Source organism: Enoplosus armatus, chromosome 3 (genome assembly GCF_043641665.1).
Source record: "Enoplosus armatus isolate fEnoArm2 chromosome 3, fEnoArm2.hap1, whole genome shotgun sequence".
NCBI lineage: Eukaryota > Metazoa > Chordata > Actinopteri > Centrarchiformes > Enoplosidae > Enoplosus > Enoplosus armatus.
In genome coordinates, this window is record NC_092182.1 from 24,635,435 (window position 1) to 24,654,313 (window position 18,879).

General features: G+C 39.6%; 1 protein-coding gene across 1 annotated transcript in view; it reads left to right on the forward strand.

The window, feature by feature from the left end:
• The window catches only part of raly (RALY heterogeneous nuclear ribonucleoprotein), a 90,723-nt gene extending 78,233 nt beyond the window's left edge, over positions 1–12,490 (forward strand). Inside the window, 3 exon segments of the mRNA XM_070902805.1 lie at positions 2,512–2,631; positions 11,300–11,487; positions 12,446–12,490. Coding sequence (XP_070758906.1) covers positions 2,512–2,631; positions 11,300–11,487; positions 12,446–12,490 — 353 coding nt within the window.
• Positions 12,491–18,879: the final 6,389 nt, after the last annotated feature.

Sequence of the window (18,879 nt, forward strand, 5' to 3'; positions counted from 1 at the left end):
AAAAACACTAACACTAATGAGGTTAGCGGAGATGCCGCTATAGCATCTGTTATGTCAGAACTGGAGAGTATTTCTTCATTGAAAGAAGAGCAAAGAACAACTCTGAAAGCTTTTCTAAAGATGTTTTCGTTTTTCTCCCACCTGGCATTCCCACTACGTCGAATGGTTTATTTGACTGGTTGAAGTTAGCCCATGATTGAGTGCCTGCCCTTTTCCAAACAGTTTCCAAGGATGACTTTTCAGATGGTTCCATGTAACAGACCATCTGGAGGCCCGGATTTGTTAGCCGAGAGTACAGATTTACATATGGCTCTTTTCTCTAATTCTCAGCTGACCCCAGGGGGGCTACGTAGTTTTTCAATATCAAGGATAAAACATTTTCATGCAGTGTGTACTTGATGATTGTATATGTTGTGTTTGGATTTAATTTTATCTTGTGTTCCTTGGGTTAACTGTGTATGTGTGTGTGTGTATACAAGTGTCCACCAAGAGACAGTATGGACAAATTTCTAGTGACAAAGGAGAGATGTGGAGACGAGACGAGAGTGAGAGAACAGCAACGAGGAAAGAGAAAAGAAAAGAGAAGGAAGTACAGATGAAGACCTAGAGAGGAAGGAGTAGAGGGAAAGTGAAGAAAGAGTGAGGGCAGGCGGAGGAAAAGAAAAAGGGAGTGAGTAAACATGAAGATGCAAAAAGATGCAATGAAAGTTTGGAAGAAAGTGGTAAAAGATTGAGACAAGGCAGAACAAGAACTGGGAGAGAAGCATCAAAGGAGAGACAAAAGAAGTGGGCAAGAGAATTAGGGAGAGAGAGAAATGAGGGCACAGCGAAGAGAAGAGGGGAAAGAAGGAATGTGGAAGAAAAAAAACAAGACAGAGGAGCAACAGAAAGGAAAGGAAATGAGAGAGAGAGAGAGAGTTAGAGAGAGGAAGCAAGGTAAGATGAAGAAGTCATCGGGGGAAATGAGATTAGATTTAGACTTTATCATCCCAGAGGGAGTTTTGTTTTCACGGCCAGTTCAACATGGAGACGCACGGATATAAACACAGCAGCATCCAGATAAAGACAATACACCATAAATACGTTCATACATCCCAGAACACAACGTTGTTCGACGCTGCAGTGGCAGAGAGGACGGCGCTCCTGCTGAGGCGAGCTCTCCTCTGTCCTGCACTCCCGTTATCTCCTGTAATGTGATGATTGAGCGGTCGATCGGTGGCGTTTGTGAGGGCTCTGTTGCTCACGTCTGAGAGTTTGAGAGCGGGAATGCAGATGACTTTAGGGGCAGCATGTGTGATGCTGCTGAGTTTGTTTTTGTTTGAGATGGTCGGCAGAGGGAACAGTACAACAGGATGGGTTGAGTTATGCTTTTGTAAAGGAACAACAGGAGGTGGGGGGCAACAGAAAGACAGGGAGAGAGAGAGAGAGAGAGGAAGAGGGAGAAGAGTAGTGGATTCATATTGAGCAACAACGACACACACACACACACACACACTTGGTGAAATATGGTAGTAATTGTGAGTTCATTGTAGTGAAACAAAAACAACCACCAGATGTGTTGCATGGCTCCAGTCGTTTTCTGCTGCCACTAATGTACTCATCACTTGGTCCATCCGTCCCCTCCCCCCATCCCCTCTCTCTCTCTCTCTGCTTTTTTTTCAGTTACCCTGGAAATTGTTGAATACTTTTTCCTCTTTTTTTTGTCATTTTTACAAACAGAAAATACAATATTTCAGCTAATGTAGAACATAAAAATCAATTGTGTAGATCAAGCAGTAAATATTCAAAACCATTAGAATATGTTTTTGGTTTGTTTGTTTTCATATATTGTACTTACAAATACAATTATATATTTATAATATATGTCTGTATATAATACTATTGTAAATAATGTGGACAAAATGACCAATAATTCAGTAGATTTCTTTGCATTTCTACAGCAACATGTTATATCACAAACATAAAGCATCAATTCCAAAGAAATGTAACAGAGCTACAGTTTTAAAACGATAAATACGTTGTCTAACATTTGCAGCACAAAGCAGTTCGCCCACAGTTGACTCACAGCCAGATGTATTAATCTATATCTTTAAATTTTATGGATCCCAAAGTAGTCTTGCTGTCACGTGGAGTTTTCCACTTCCACACAATAAACATCCAAATGTAACTGACTGTCATGAAGCCCTCCTTCCTGCTGTAAAACGTTCAGGCAGGCTCCTGCTGGTGGTGTCATGGTGCCAAATGATTTAATGGCTCACGTCAGAGCCGTTAGTGACCCTGGAGTATCATTTGAACACTGCAGTGTTTCTAAACCCTGTTGCTCTCCTCAGGATCCAGACTTCGCCCAGCATGATGATGTACCATCATCTCAAGCTGATAGCTCCCTGCAGACTTATTAATCAGAAAATGGACCCTAACATCTCTCTCTCTCTCTCTCTGTCTCTGTGTCTGTCTGTCTGTGTGTCTGTCTGTCTCTCTTTCTGTCTTCGTCTGTCTATGTCTCTCTATCAGCAGTGAAAGGTACAGAGCTTCAGGCGATCAAGTCAGAGTTGACTCAGATTAAAGCCAACATCGAGGCGTTGCTGGGCAGACTGGAGCAGATCACAGAAGACACACGCATCACCGCCACAGGTGACACACACACACACACACACACACACACACACACACACACAAATAATTTAATCATAATGAGATTAATGAGAACAGAGTGGAGCTGAACTTTTCTGAACAATATAAGCCAATATAATATAAGCAATGTAACCATTTGTCTGAGGTCTCTGTCTGATCTGGAAGTCAGAGTTTAATTCATTAAATGAAATAGATGGAGAAAGAGAGAGAGAGAGCAACGGCAACTTCACAACAAACATGCCTCTGCATGATAGTCTGCACAGATCCACATATTCAAAATATGCAGCATCGCTTCCCCGTAGTTGAAGCCATCCACACAGTTATCCTGACATCAAATCAGTAATCTTAACTTGCAACACAAGACCCCGACCTTTGACCATGTACAATATTTCACAATGGCCGCCACTGTCATCACACGGCAATTAATAATACAGCTGCAAAAAATAAAAATCCACAACACCCAAACTGAAGCAAGAACAATGGAAACTTCATTCATAAGGATATTATTAGAAGGTTAACGACAGATAGGATATGACAATCTCAAACATCAGTGTGTGTGTGTGTGTGAGAGAGAGAGAGAGAGAGAGAGAGTGCGTTTAGGCTTGCTTACTTTATTTGAAGATGAAGTCCATGCGCCTATCCTTCTTCTCAAAGATGTTGGTCTGTCTTGGCCTTCAGTTTTATGAGTACCTCTTTCTCGATTGATATGAGAGCCAGAGATGAAAGTCTTCCTTTCTCCGTCCTGTTGGTCTTTCTGCGTTTCAAGGCGGTACCACTGATGCTGTGGTGGCCCTGGAAAAGTCTGTTCAAGGTTGTTTTCAACAGTTAAAGAGGTGATTTGTCTTTGACCATCTGTGAACTATATAATCCGATGAGTTTAACCTCACAAAATAACAAAGTACTTGCCATATTTAACGAGACATGATCAAAGCAGGCTGATAGTTCATTAAACGTTTTACAGTCAATTAAAGCCAAAAGAAAAAAGTTCTTCCAAGTTCTTGAATCTTTCCTCCATTTGTACATTGATGTTGTCCAGGAACAGCCTTCATCTCTCGCCTCGAACCTGCTGTGCATTGTTCATAGCTTCAAACAACTGACGCCGGTTGCTCAAGCCTTTCACAGTGTCACAGACACAAAGGGAATCCTACGCCCATCACGCTGGTCGGGAGAACACGAAACAATGCGTCTGTCTCAGTGAAATTCGCTCTGTATGCCATGAGAAGAAAGCAAGTAGAAGCTTTAGAAAGCCAGAGATTGAATCCAGAGGCCATAGTTAGTGCCTCTCCATCCCAAACATCAGGGTTTTCAGGTTGAACACGAGTTCCATCTGGTAGCTGCAGCCCGTGGAATGCGACTAAAAGATCATCCTAAAGCCAATCCTTCCTTTTGTATCATTCAGTCTGAAAAGCACAAACACTTTTATGTCCCTTCCTTTGCTGAAGTTCCCCCAGGTCAGGCGTTGGTCTCCCGTCACTGAAAAGTTGATGCTTCTCTTTAAATGAAAGCAAGTTGATGCTAGCTGCGATAGCGGTGTCTACATGTCGGTGAGCCCGCTTGAACTTGCTGGACGTAAGAAGGAGCGCTCAGTAAGGTTTAAAGGCAGCGTAGTGATCTGTGTTTTTACATAAATAAGAGATAGTGCTGCTCAGTCATTTTTTGTTAGGCTATGAAAAGCACCAAATGCTGCTACATTCAAACCTATAGTAAGGTATCTGAAATCAAAAAATAAACCTAACATTAACTAAATAGCTAATAGGCTAATAGCCTCAGAGTGCCTACCCTGACTGCTCGTCATTGCTATTTTAGGACCACGAAACCCCACAGGGACAGATACTGCTTTACAGCACGATTCGCAGTTATTTGTAAATATGTGGTCGGTCAATAATGCAGGTTGCAGATGTTTGCCCAGCATAATTGCAATACACTCTAGTTGACTTGTTCACCATCTGAGTTAAATTACAAATGAGTGCACTCACTTAGTCTTTAATGCGTTTTGTTAAGTACACACTGCGCGCCAACCATTTGATGATGCATGGCAAAATATTTTACTCTGTTTCCTCCATTATTTGGTCATTAACTAAAACCATCCACCATGTCCTTGAGCAAGACACTGAACCCCAGATTGCTCATTGTGGTTAGGCCGTCTTAGTGTGGTGTGTGTGTGAATGTGTGAATGAGAGGCAGATATTAAAAGGCTTTTATCAGTCGCCATACATGCTTTACAATGTTGAAGCTACAGTAAAAAAAACGGTGGCTTAGAGCACATTTTTGTTGCATTATTCACAAAAAGATGCAGAAGTCTGAAGGTTATAAAACAATCGCATTATAACCAGAAGATCAGTTATGAGGTTCAGGAAGGAACTCAACATCATCAGCCATGAAATTGACTCAGTAACACTAAAATAAAGACATTAAAGTGATGTTTTTTATTTTAGAACATATTGATATTTAAGTTTTTGTTAGTCTTGAACCTAGATATATTGTTATTATTATGGTATTAAATACACACTTAAAAACAAGGGTTATATATCACCAAATGGTCTAAACAAATTCAGCCCAGTTTTAACCTAGACATCTAAATATCTTTTGACCTGAAGATGACCAAAACATGCTTCCTGGTGAGGATGATAAACTACAATATAGAGCAACAAGATAATTGCTGGATTGAGAGGAGATAAAGTTTTTATGGGAACTACAGCACTTTGGCCTCATCCCAGCAGTATTGAGAGGCACTCTGTTGGTCTTCCATGCAAGGAGCTGAAGGACGCTCATATCCTGACAGGTGCTCAGAGTTACATACAGGTGAAATATGCAATCTGTGAGTAAACTGTCTGAAACTCATCCATTAAAAAGCATTTAATGGGTTCTAACACAATAAACCCAACAATGATACCACTGAGGTCACAGCTCAGGACGATCAGCATCATGATTTTGAGGTACAGTGCAGGAGGGTTTTACTTAAGTGAAGTCCACTGGCTTTCAGTATCGTGTTACACATGAAAATCCACCATGGATGTCATCATGACTGTCCAGGTGAGCTAAGTGTCAGGCTCTGCGGAATAAAACGATGATGATGATGATGAAAACATCACCTTTATGTAAAAGGACATCTTAACCTGCTTCTGTTTGAACGTAGAAGTGAGAAATGTACATGTGATAGGGGTGCTGGTTTGACCTTCGGTAGTAATTTGAGGTTCAGCGTCTTGCCCAAAGACACCTCGACATGTAGACATCAAACCACCAACCCTGTCATCAGTCACCCGCGACAAACTCTACCTCCTGAGCCACGACCCAACACTGATGATAACATTTAAAGCTTTGACACTTTGATTCGATAGTTAACTGCCCTCCTTATCAGAAACTTTCTGGCAGCCACGTGTTCTCCTCAGATTCATGGAGAAAGAATAGAATTGTCACATCAAGAGAAATGAGCAGGAAACAACATGAAATATGTCTTGTCTCAGTGATGTTACTTCCTGTTCTGTCCTCTGAAGACATACGTGGCTTTTTTGATGTCCCCCTCAATGAAAAATTTACTGAGGCCATATTTTTTATATGCATTATAAATCAGCTATGATGAAATATACCTGCTGAAACAACAAAATCTCATGCAAGGAAAAGTATGCCGTGGCGGTAATAAAAGATTTATAGATTTTATAGGTTTTTTTTAACAATATCAGGCGGATTCCTTTGTTTATTTCTTTTGGAAATGTTTGATGGATTTATCTGTACATAAACAATCTTTCTCAGCTGTATGTAAGCTGTTGTTTAGGTTCAGCTCAGCTCTACCTGCCGCTACTCAACACTAAATCAAAGGTTTTTGCAATTTGGACCAGTTTTTATTTGTTCTGCACAGCACAGAATTAAAAGTTTAAGAGCCTCAGAAAGCATTTAGAAAACCATGTGACAAAACTTTAAGCTGACAAGATTTTAAAACAAAGGCTGTTCTTTTCAAGCAAGCGGAAGGAAGAATGATGGACTTTACATCTGATATCCCAGAATCCACTGTGTCCCAGTTTCCATCATTACAAACCTCCCCAATACAGAAGTACCGTCATGAAAACAAGTGAAACATTTCTGAGGCAAAACATAAATATATTTCACTAAAAAACAAATGATTTAATAAACTACAAACTTGTTTAATTTATTTTTAAGATTATTGCCATCTGCTTAGGAACACCAGGAATCCATAGAATGAAATTCTGCTTGAAACACTACGAATCCAAACTTAGAAACCTGCAATGTACAAAATATAAAAACATCTGAAAATGTATAAAATATGTCACTTACATATGGTATAGACATCTAACAGTAAATATGGTATACAATATGTCTCTGAATATTGTATGTATCTAAATAATGTCTTTGGATCTTTTAAAATCATCCTTATACTTTTATTTGTCTCGATGAAACGTTTTTTTGTGTGCCTGGCCATGCAGACAAATACATCATATAAAGAAAGAACTTCTGTTTTCTGTTTTTGTTGTGTCTGCGCCCCCAGTATCAGCAGACAGAAGGAAAGAGTATGGACGTCTGATGTTTTATGTAAGAATTAGGTTACAAAGTTTGTCTCACAACCTTACTGACCGGTGCAACACACATGCAAGCATCCCTTTATGCATGCACATAATGGCAGTTTGTAATTCACATAACAACTAGTCTTTCCAAGTTTTTTGTTTGTTTATTTGTTTATTTGTTTATCATTTCACTAGAAATCTACAGTCAACAATTCTATGACATCTAGTTTCCAGGACGTAGGATTCCTGTCTTGAAACTACTGTGAAAACCAGGTCCTTCTTTATTTAATGGTGGTAATGTTTTGGCTTTTGCCTGCAGTGTAACCTTACAACTCATGAATATATAAATAAATAAATAAATAATCATATATGCTATACAATTTGTAGTGTTTATAATTTTATTTTGATGGGGGTTTTTTCTGAGAAGAAACGAAGCTTCCCAAATGGCTGACTAGTAACTTAACTTTGTGTCACTTTCACGCACATAAAAACAGCATATTTTTATATGTTTTGCAGGTAGTTTGATTTTCCGATCTGTTTTGTACATATTTGTATTTCATATACAAAATATATTTTATATTATTACGTATAAAATCATATCACAAACAGAAAGACAATTTCATTCACACCAAGCTGTGCAGATGCATTTTGTCCAGTTATTTGCATGCCGTCTTTACTATAATTGTTTCCATTTAAATTCACACAAACAAAAGAAAAAAACAAACAACAATCACATTGTTTTAAAGGGTAAGTCCTAATAAAACAACTGAAGTATCATAACAAACCATTCATTTCTTTTTGTGTTTATTTATTTCTTTTTCATTCTCTCCTTATCATTACCTGTTTAGTATTTAATCTTCAATATATGTCTTATCATTATTTTTCCTCTTCTCTCCCATATGCACACCATCATACACATAAACACGAGTGCTATATCAGTTTTCCCACAAAACACTTCTGTTTGTTTTGTTTTATATATTTATTTTATATATATTTTTTCTTTCTATCTCTTGTTCTTTGTCGGTCCTTCGGTATCTTATAGCTGTTTCTATCGTTGCTGAATCTGTAAAGTCACTACTGTTTTGTTTTTGCACCAGTAAAAAAAGAAACCTAAAAAAAGAATGAAGAAAAGATGCCTTATGTGAGCAACTACAGCCAAACACTGCAAACAAAAAACAAACTGTAAAAACTCAAAATTGGAATCATACAAAAAGGTCAAACTCTGCTGGACAAGCTCACAGTTGAGGGCAATCATCACTCTGACATCTGTTCATTTCATTTAGTTTCTCTAATGTTAAGTATAATTACTCTAAAAACAGAGGATGCCAGCACGCAGAAGGGCCCAGAGGGAGGCCAAGACATATTTCTCCCATCTGCTGTCAGGCTGCGATGTACAGAAGACTTCAGATTTCTGGACCTGCACAGTCCGAGGGGGATGTGGTTGACCTGAGGGCTCTGAAAATCAGGTTTCTATAAGTGCTCACTGTAGCATCATAGGAATCTTTTGTCATCAGTATCGTGTGTATATTGTGGCCTCTGAACTGAGCTTTTTTTGCAGAAACTAGAGCTGGAGGAACTGAATAGTTAATTCACAAACTGCTTTACCCTGAACTTATTGTAAAACATCACGAGGTTGAGGACAGATGTTGTTAACGACAAAATAAATCAGATGTATTTTAAAAGTTGCTCAACATTTTTTTCTTTTAGTATAAATCTTTATTAATAGAAACTACAAGGACAACTCAAATATGCATACTCAGAGCAAACATCAAAGAACTACACACACAACACATTGTTTCTGGACTGAAAACGTCCTCCATACAACCATTAAATAAACTAATAAAATGTATTTAAATATAGCCACGTTGTAAATACATTTTTGTCTTACTTGACGTACTTAAAAATGACGCCCAAACCAGTGCAGCGACTAGTAACTGCTGAAGAATTGTCGAAATACAAAACCATAGATAAGAGCCAGAGGATACAAAGAGAGTCCAAGATGAGAAAAGCAGAAGCTGCCTGTACAGTGTTAAGTTGTGACCAAGTTTCTCTGAAAGCATGTGGAGCTGGACAGAGTTCAACACTGAACTTCTGAACTACTGAACTATCTGCACCAGGAGCCTGGGATGCAGCTTCAGAAACAAAACCGAGTGTGGAAAAAAGCGTTGTGTGAGTGCAGCCTGATTCCAGGCCTCTGAATCGCAGCCCACATCTGAAACGTTGCCAAACAATTGGTGTTGCTCTTGTGCATAGGCGGCGCCAGAGATTGTTCCTTGCTGGGGCTCGTTGGAGGCTTCACCCATGTGTTTTCATGAGATTGGCTGTACTCCCTCATTGTTTAGGGTACCACAGACCCCCCTACTGTACGTGTAAAAAATAATACTAGTATAATATATTATTTTCGTTTACCATAAAGTCATTCAGAGCCAAAGAAATGTACAGTATGTTGTCGTACATAGCGATGTTATTAATGATTGATCCCCTGAGGGGTCTGAATCGGACTTTTGAAACATGTCATCAGTTCAAAATCAAGTTTATAAGCAATTCTCATAAAATTAGGGAAAGCCATGAAGTATCAAGGTTATAACACAATGTAATCTATGCTTTTTGAGCTGTTGCAGAGAGAGAAGGAGCTGAGTAAAAGTCCTGCATTCAAAATGTTATAAAAGCACAACTAAAGAAATATTATCAGCAAAGTTTTTAAAGTGAAAGTACTCATTATGTAGAAACATGGACCGTGTGAGTGTTATTATACCTTACATTATTGGATTGTCAATTCTGATGCAAGGTGGTGCTAATTTTAACTACTTTATACTACTAGTGTTGGGTATTTTAATCTATAACAATACATAATATTTTATTAGTATGTTTTGTATGTACAATTCTAATATACAAAGTCATTATTTTTAGTTGACTCGAAGTCATAATCGTCTCGGTGTCAATACTGCTATCCAGGGAGTCCTGGGTACAGATATTTCTGATGTTCTTGTGTCCACTTTACATTTAAAATCCTGCAGACTCGTTGGTTCCAGATAGTGGCACCATAATACTGCAGGCTGCATTTTTGGGTGCATGGATTTAAGGAATAAGTGTGTCCCACGAGTATTTGCTCCTGACCTTGTGTGACCATTAGTGCCCAATGGTGAAGCCCACCTCGTCAGTTCTGTCAGGTACGGGGTGGCAATGTGCCGCATGGATTCAAAGACCACTTTCTGTACGCTGTCTACATATACCATCTATTTGCAGAAGCTTGTCAATCTTTATGTGGTCTTTCAGAGAGTGGCCTGTAATGAGACGTGCTGCTCTGTTGATCACTCGCTGAATCCGGTCTAACCCTGTTCTGTTACACCGCAGTAGTGTCGGGAGCCAGTAAGGAAAACACAAATGCTTTTCCTCTGCTTGTTGCACCCCAACCAGCCACTGATGACCTTAGTGTTATGCAGCTTCCACTGACGGCAAGGATCCAGCGTTAATGAGAAGACCTGCTCATCACCTCCATCCGTAATTGTCAGAAGTTTACGGCTGAGTCCAGGCGGACATTTTGAGGCTTAGGTTTTAAACCTAAACCTGGCTGTAAAGCGCAACGTCCCAGCTTTCAGAAACATTGGAATTTTTCCGATAGCGTAAAGTAATTATGGTGATCCAAAGTGTGCTTGCGCAAACGTGTCGCTGACGACACACTCGGTGTTAAAGGGTTAAACGTCTGGTAATGTCTTGGTGGGCCCTGTTCAGTCCCATGCTTGTGACCAAAAAACATAAGAGCCAATCAGAGCAATTCTACGTTTATTTCTAACACACACACACTCACACAGGACACTTACCTGGGATCATTTAAGCATATAAGTATGAGTATTGTGTGTATTTTTGTTTGTACTTTGGCTCTGGATATAATGATCCGTTGTTCCTTCATCACTGTTCCACAAGACACTTTTTTTTAAATCAACTCTTAATCAATACCTCAAATCAATCTCTCCTTTTTCGCTCATAAAGGATGTTTATATGATTTCTTTGCGAGAGGAGATAGGAGAGGAAACAATGAAGCGCCTTTCATTTCGACCAGCTGTTTTCACGGCCGTCACTGCGTCAGATCAGTTTATACTTTTCACAGTTTTCTAATGTTCGCGTCTTTGTGTCTGTGTGTGTTGGCGCAGAGCTGAGGAAGGCAGAGGAGTGTAAGAGCGAGGAGGAGTGGCAGGAATTGCAGGAGTCGAGCTCAGAGCTGGAGGACGAGGAGGAGCACAGACAGAACAGCGAAGCCGAAGAGGAGGAGGAGGAGGAGGAAGAGGAGGAAGAGGAGGAGGGAGAGCACACGCGGGACGACACCCACGACCATATGCCGGTATTAACTGCTCCTATTCCCTATTTCCCCAACTGGCGCTGGAGAGAGGGAAGCACACAAACTAAATACAGAAGCAAGGTGGGATAATGAGGGGCAGGTGCAGACAGGCGGGAAACACAGGCAAGCAACAAAATAAAACAGGAAACGTGAAACACAAATGACTGAATGAACTAAACACACAACCCCAGGAAGCAAACTGTGTCACACATCCCCACAGGATGAATCCTAATGACTTTTCATATTTGTGGTTTTGAGTGAAACTAAACGGATTGCCATGAAATTTGCTACACAAATGTCGAGTACTTTGGTTTATGACTAAATACCTGCAAAACTTTCAACCTCAGCTGCACTTTGTGTTTATTGCTAATTGGGAACACACTAAGCCATGATTGATGTTAGCATTTAGCTCATGAAATCACTGTAATTACAGACTCATAGAACAGCTAGCATGGCTGCGGGAGACTCCTGACTTATTTCTTCAGTAGATAGGAGTATATAACAGATAGTATGTTGTGCAAAGGTCAAAAGTTCACTGGTGACCGTCTATTTGATGGATTCTTTGAGAGGCTTTACGTGATTTAATGCTTTTTAAATTGTAGTAATTAATTGCTCATAATACCTTCCCATTGTAACACCTTATGTTCCAGTGTATTTGATGCTCTGTTGTACTTGCTGCTTGTGGTATTTGAAGTGTTTGAGCTCTGACCTTCTAATTCCACAGTAGTTGACTACAGATGGCAGAAAAATAACTTTGTTCGACTCTCAAGAGATTTGCAGTAAATAACAAAAACTTGGGTTCCTTTTCCTAAATCTGCATAAAAATATTCCGAATTCCAGCCTTCTCCTGTAGCCCTTTTACATAAGCATAATCTGAGGCCAATTTCACTGAATACTTGGATACATACAGTACATATTTATGTGTGTGTTCTGATCTTTTCTTCTGTTTTGTTGTGTTTAGGAGAACAGTCGCCTATCGCCAGAGATGGACTGCATTCACCCATGAGAGGTGAGTGTTTCTGCATGAAATTGGGTAGCATCTCACACACACAAGGAGACATTTCGCAGATAATTTCCTCTCAAATCGCAAACACACTCAAAACTACAAGCCGCTCTGTCCTCCTCTTTGTCTGTGCTGTTACGGTCTTTTGCTTAAAATACACTGCCGTTGCGTTCCTGTCAAATTTAGTGCCCAGGTGCCCATAAAACAAGTTTTAGCAGCTGCCATTTTAAATGTCAATGTGAGACTTCTCAGAGCTGTGCCAGCTCAGTTAAGTCTATTGAGTTTAAATTAAAGTTTATTATAGAAAGATATGGAAAACTCTGTGACTGAAACGCGATCTGTTTGAAGTCTTCTCGTGAAAACGTTTGCCTCTTGGTAGATTTGTCTTGCATTGTGTTAGCATCTCTCTCCACCAGACGTAGCGACAACTCGTTCAAGGCAAAGCAGTGATGTTCAGACCAGATTTATATCAAAATTATATGGGGCAACCTGATCATGCGTGGAATTCTCTGTAGTGCTTTGAAGGGGCAAATCGGACGTAAATCTGATTCGACTTCTTCTAATTTGAACCCGACTTCAAGGAAGAAGAAATTATCAAACAAAGGCCAAATCAGTCATATTCAATTTTTTGGAACTTTGATAAAGCAGCAGAACAAATGGAGATGATTTTTTTTTTTATCTCAATTTAACCAGGGGAGTGTTGTCGAGTGCCAGACTTTCTGTATCAAGAACGTCTTGATCACACTCACACAATCTGTCAGTACATCCGCTGACCTGCTGGACACCGAGCAGCTCCACTGGAGCATTTGGGGGTGAAGTTCTTGCTCGAGGGCACCTCAGAGGTCCAGGGATCCAACCGGCGACTTTACAGTCGTCCGTTTCTCTAATCCGGGTTACAGGACGTGTGGATGCACTTTTAACATATCACACTCCAAAATAGCCAGTGTGGTTCTTTAGGCTCTGCATTTCCTGAATTTCCACACATTTGATCGTTTCCCCGAATTTCCACACATTTGATCGTTTCCCCATCTTTTAAATCACATTAATGTCTCATTTTTCACTGTATTAATAAATGTAAATATTGTGAAATACATTTTTCCGCAGGCTGAGGGCAAAAAGTTACACATGCACACATCCAGCCATACATATACATGCACACACCCTCATATGCAGCCAGACGTACACGCCTCAGCAAGTGTACAGAAAGTCAAAGGTCTGGTTTTGATTGAGCTCAGCCCTTTCTGACGTTTGTGCAGGACACGGACAGAGTTGTATTTGGGTAAGGTGAGGTTTCATTATTAAAAGGGAATCTGGGATGTAGAGCTGACGGCAGGGGAATGAAATCCAAAGGCAACAGGGAAGAGCGAAGGCAATGGAGGACGAGGCTGGCGTGAGTGTGGAGTGAAGGGAAGCGTGGCAGATGAGGACAGCCGGGAGGCAGGGTGGTGGCAGGCAGGCAGGAAGACGGGCAGGCTGAAGGTGGTCCTGGACACAGAGAGGCAGGTATTAGTAACAACTAGTACAGAGACACAGAATAGCTGAGTCGGCCTTGAAAAGTAGCTACCGCTGAGGTTACACAACAATCAGGCGATGAGTGGCTGAAGAGCCGGGGTAGATATACTGCAGAGCTGATGAGTTGATGGATGGCAGATGTGATGGCTGGGAGAGGTGACGAGCTGATGGGAGACAGGTGCGCCGGTGACCAGGGAGCCAGGAGAGTGAGGAAGGGAGCCACGCCCACGGCAACACACACACACACACACACACACACACACACTGGGAACAGGGGTTGCTGTTACAGAAGAAATACAGACTTACTCCCCAGTTTCTGCAACTCATGTTCATCCTGTCATGTTTAATATTATACAGATATGTTGTCAAATGTTTTTTGTGAGTCTCAGGAACGAAATGACAGTTTCTTAGATTTCCATTCACTATTAAAATGTTGAACGTATACATTTGTTTCTCTAATTATCCCACTCACAATGACTTTGGAAGCTGCATGTTTCCACTAGACTTGACTAAAACTTGACTTTCGTAATGAAAGGCGGCACTTGCTGCTGCGTCTTTCATATGTCATTTTTTAATGATTTCAGCACCACAAATGAAAATCCACTTCCACTGTACAAGGAGGGGGTTAGGGAACAAAACCTTTCTGCAAGGTTCAAAATGTATACATATTGTTTTCTTGCACACTGACTGTGTGTAGGCGTTACTCTTCATTGATGGTGTTTTCCATTAGCCTTGCACCTACAGCACAGGTTCTGTGCGTATGATTACCCTCCCTGTGTTTGGCTGAACAGACCCTTTCAATATTATCAAACAGGGTCTAAGGTGAACTCAAATGTACTGGTGTTCTTCAGGGGGGGTATGTGTTCTTACATGTTGATTTAAATGCTGACAAAGCATCTGATTCCCTGAAATTGGCAGGAAACTCTTTTCAATACACAAATGTCTGAAACTCCAACACGTGTATATTTTTGTAATTGACCCCACCGGCTCGTGTTCGATAATGTACACAGATACAGCTGAAAAAGGAGGCCCTCAGTGTTTATGAACCAGGACGTTATCAGAGTATCTCTACATCTGATCATCTGAGGCAAATTGCTTTGGCAAGATATGAGGGGAAAAAACAACAACTTGGCCTCCGTACAGCATATCAAGAATGTGGATTCAAGTCCAGCTCATGAACTTGATCACGCCACTCAAAATTAAAACAAATAAGCTGTTTTAATATTGTTCCCTGTAGTGAAATTCTTCTTTTCTTCTTTGAGGTCGAGGCCGTTCTGTCTAATCACAGAGCAGTCCTGCTGCTTTTATTGAACAGGACGTCATAGCTTTCTTAGCTTATAGCATTTCAAGACTGAAGAACTGTAATACAAAATATGACTACCTTATTAAACTTCTTCATGTGAAACACAAGGTCATAAAACAGTTGTTTTATTCAGTCTTTCTGGCACCAAATGTGATGTTTCAGTTTCTTTAATAAACTTGTTTCAAGTAACGTTATACGTGATTAAATTTTGCAAGAGCAAGACTCATATAAAGCACGAAGTGCTGAATCAGATGCAATATGGTTATCGACAACATAAGTACATCGTCATAACCCTAACCCTAAATTTACATCATCTATCCTGGCCAGATTAACCTGTTAGATTATTGTTAGGAGGTCCAGAGGAAGTATTTTCTTTTATGTCTCAATCGAAAGAAAGGACCCCTCTGCAGGAAAGGGTGACAGGATAAGGTGATAATGCAGAACACACCCTAGTTGGTAGAGTACTTAAGTGGTGTAAATTCCCTAACCAAAGGGAGATGATTAGATAAGGAATTCCTTGTTTATTGAATATTTCAGGTTAAACAAGTCCACACTGCAGGAAATGCAGAGTGAGTCACAGAAGCCTGTGAAACAGAGGTCAGCCCAGGCGTGCCATCGGGACTTTGGCTCTCTCTTTGGACTGTGTTTTTGTATATTGTATATAAGACTCTCATTTATGGACAATATATACGAAAACACAAAAGTAAACAATGTAAATATTGAGACATCCTGCTTCTTAAGGAAGCATTTGACATTAGCAGATATAAACCTTAAAGCTTGTAAGGAAGTGAAGTTACTGACATGATGTTGAGAGCACTGGGTTTTGACATGTGTTGATGTTTAATCTTATAACCAGTGCAGGTCGGTGACACCATCAGCTTCATTGATACACCTGAGCAATCAGCTGGCACACTTTATCAGTATTTATCAGCTGCTGTCTCCTGAAACTTCTACTGATACCTGCTACTTTTTGGAGTAACTCTACTGCTACATAGTTTAGATATCAGGTGATCTCCTGGTCTCATTTTCAGAGACCGAATCTGAAAAGCAGGAACGTCTGCTTCCCTTTCACAAACCTGACGTACACGCTCCCTCAGTCTTCCCTCTTTGTGGCTGATCTACAATGAAAAATGGACTCAGCCTCCAAATCCTCACTGAGTCGACTGTCTGCTTTTAAGTCAAGGTCTTTCCAGGAAAAGGGGCCCACTGTAGTTTATGAAATGAGCGCACACTCCTTTGCAGAGATTATGCGTTAGGAACAAATATAATGTGAAAGGTACATTTCTCTGCCATGAAAGGGGGTTTGAGATAATACCAAGAATTGGTCACAGTAGTTTCAAGTGCCCGTCAAGTGACACGAAGACTGAACCCCCAGTTTAGGAAAATAAAACAGCTTTGGTTACGGTCGGGTTATAAGGTCAGGCTTAAAGGACCACACAGTGTTTTTTTCATGTTATATTCAATTTACAAGAAATCTGCCATAATTTGCTAACATAACTTTGGAAGTAATCAAAGGACACACCAGAGAAGCAGTTTTGCACATTTTATCTGAGGAACAGTCAGGTTTGCTGCGCAGAGCAGGTCAAAAGCCCACCACACACCTGGGTTCTGATATTTGTGTCACTTCAATTGACGGAGGCTCCTTCAAAAGACTATTCTAAGATTACAAAAAACACTTTTATTCAAGTGGTCTCTAAATTTCTGTGTGTTCTTGGGGCCTGCTGCACTGAAATACAATCATTTAAATGCTGTTTGAAAAAACATTACTTACATGTAATCTAGACATCTGTCACTTTTTAAACAGATTTTAATCATTTTCACATTTTTAGTTTGACAAGCCGTCACACAGATCTCACAGCAGGATCAGCTCCTGTGGAGTTTAAAGGAGAGATTCAGTTTCTCCAAATGTCTTTCCTCAATTAAATTAAAGACCAAAGGCGCAGGACTGCATGGATACAGCAGGGCAGCGTCCTCCTTACTATTTAGCAAAGTGATGAATTATCCTTTCAGGTTTTTTACACACTGATGTTTTTAGGAGCATAAACAACTTTTCACTTCAAGTCCTTATTGAAAAACTCTGCCCTGACAGGAAGAACAAATCTGGTGATCTATTTTCTAAGTCTTATCTAAGTTGTTTTCTCTCCTCTGTTTACGACTTAAGAACAGGTGACAAAGACGTTTTTGCTAATAATAATAATCTTGTGTGTTGGCAAGTTCTGTAACATTACTATCATGTCTTTCTTTTGGCTAGAAATGTATTTTAATCAGCGCTAATCTGTGAATATACAGTACAGTATTACTACCTTGTGTTTAGAATGAATGCATGGAGAAATTAAAACTGCCCTGGAGTAAAACATAAATGCTTTATATTTCCTGTTTAGAACTTGGGGTAGTGGTGCACATTACAAACAAAACAATGATCCTGAAAAAAATCACAATCATTCACCTATTTTCACAGATGAAAATAAAAAGTAATTTGATCCTCGGGGGGGAAAAAATGTTTCTCTTGGCAAAGACCTGTTTTCACAGTTGAGAATTGTTCAGGAATTTGAAAGATTATCCTGGCAAAAAACTTCTTTTTCACCTGTTCAGTCGTAAGCACAGGAGAGAAAAAACATTTAGAGTTGACTTAGAAAATGGATCACCAGAATTTGTTTTGCTCACTTGCCTCTCAGGGCTTCCATATTTTTGTGTTGCACTGCAAAGCATTATATTATATATATATATATATATATATATATATATATATATATATATATATATATATTATATTGCACATGAACAAACCTCGCTTCCCAGCACACAGCTCATGTAGGTTTTTGTTCTTTTTGTTCTGTTCTGTGGTCCATGGTTTCCAGTCCTCATTTACAGGCCAGAGTCACTACATGTTTTGTGCCATATTTGTAAGTTAAGGTCCTCAGAAATGCCATCAAGTGGCATGTCAGGGGTACAATACATTTTCAGTTTTTATAAAAAATGTTTTATGCAATTTTCCCTGTTTTTTTGCTCGTGTGTCCACAGTTTTTCAAAACACAGCAAACATCTGAGTGCAGAGAGAATTGTCAGTGATGCAGGGATCCAAATTCCACTTTTTAAAAGTGAGGGTCAGAGGGTGTTGTATGCTGTACAGATTATAAAGCCCCCTGAGGCAAATTGTGATTTGTAATATTGGGCTATATAAATAAAATTGACTTGCCTTGACACTGTGAAATAAATAAGCATAAGAATAAATGCAGACCAAAAAAATACAATTCAACCATGAAATTGTGACGTAATCCAATAACATTTTCCAAAACTCAGCTTAAAATTGTAAAATGTTATTTCATCCTTTTTTAATTCATTGGATTATTTTCCAATTGTATGTTTATAATACATATTGTGTCTGCATTCGTACTTTTGATTATTTATTGCATAATATCTTGTTTATTTATTTAATTTGGGTCTCCTTAATAAGAAAACTTTGATACTTTAGATAAATTCTAAATATATGGATTATTAGACAAGTTCTGAAGTTTATTTTACATGATTTCTAAGGATGCACATAGACATGTAATATAATAGTAATGGTAGTGGTAAT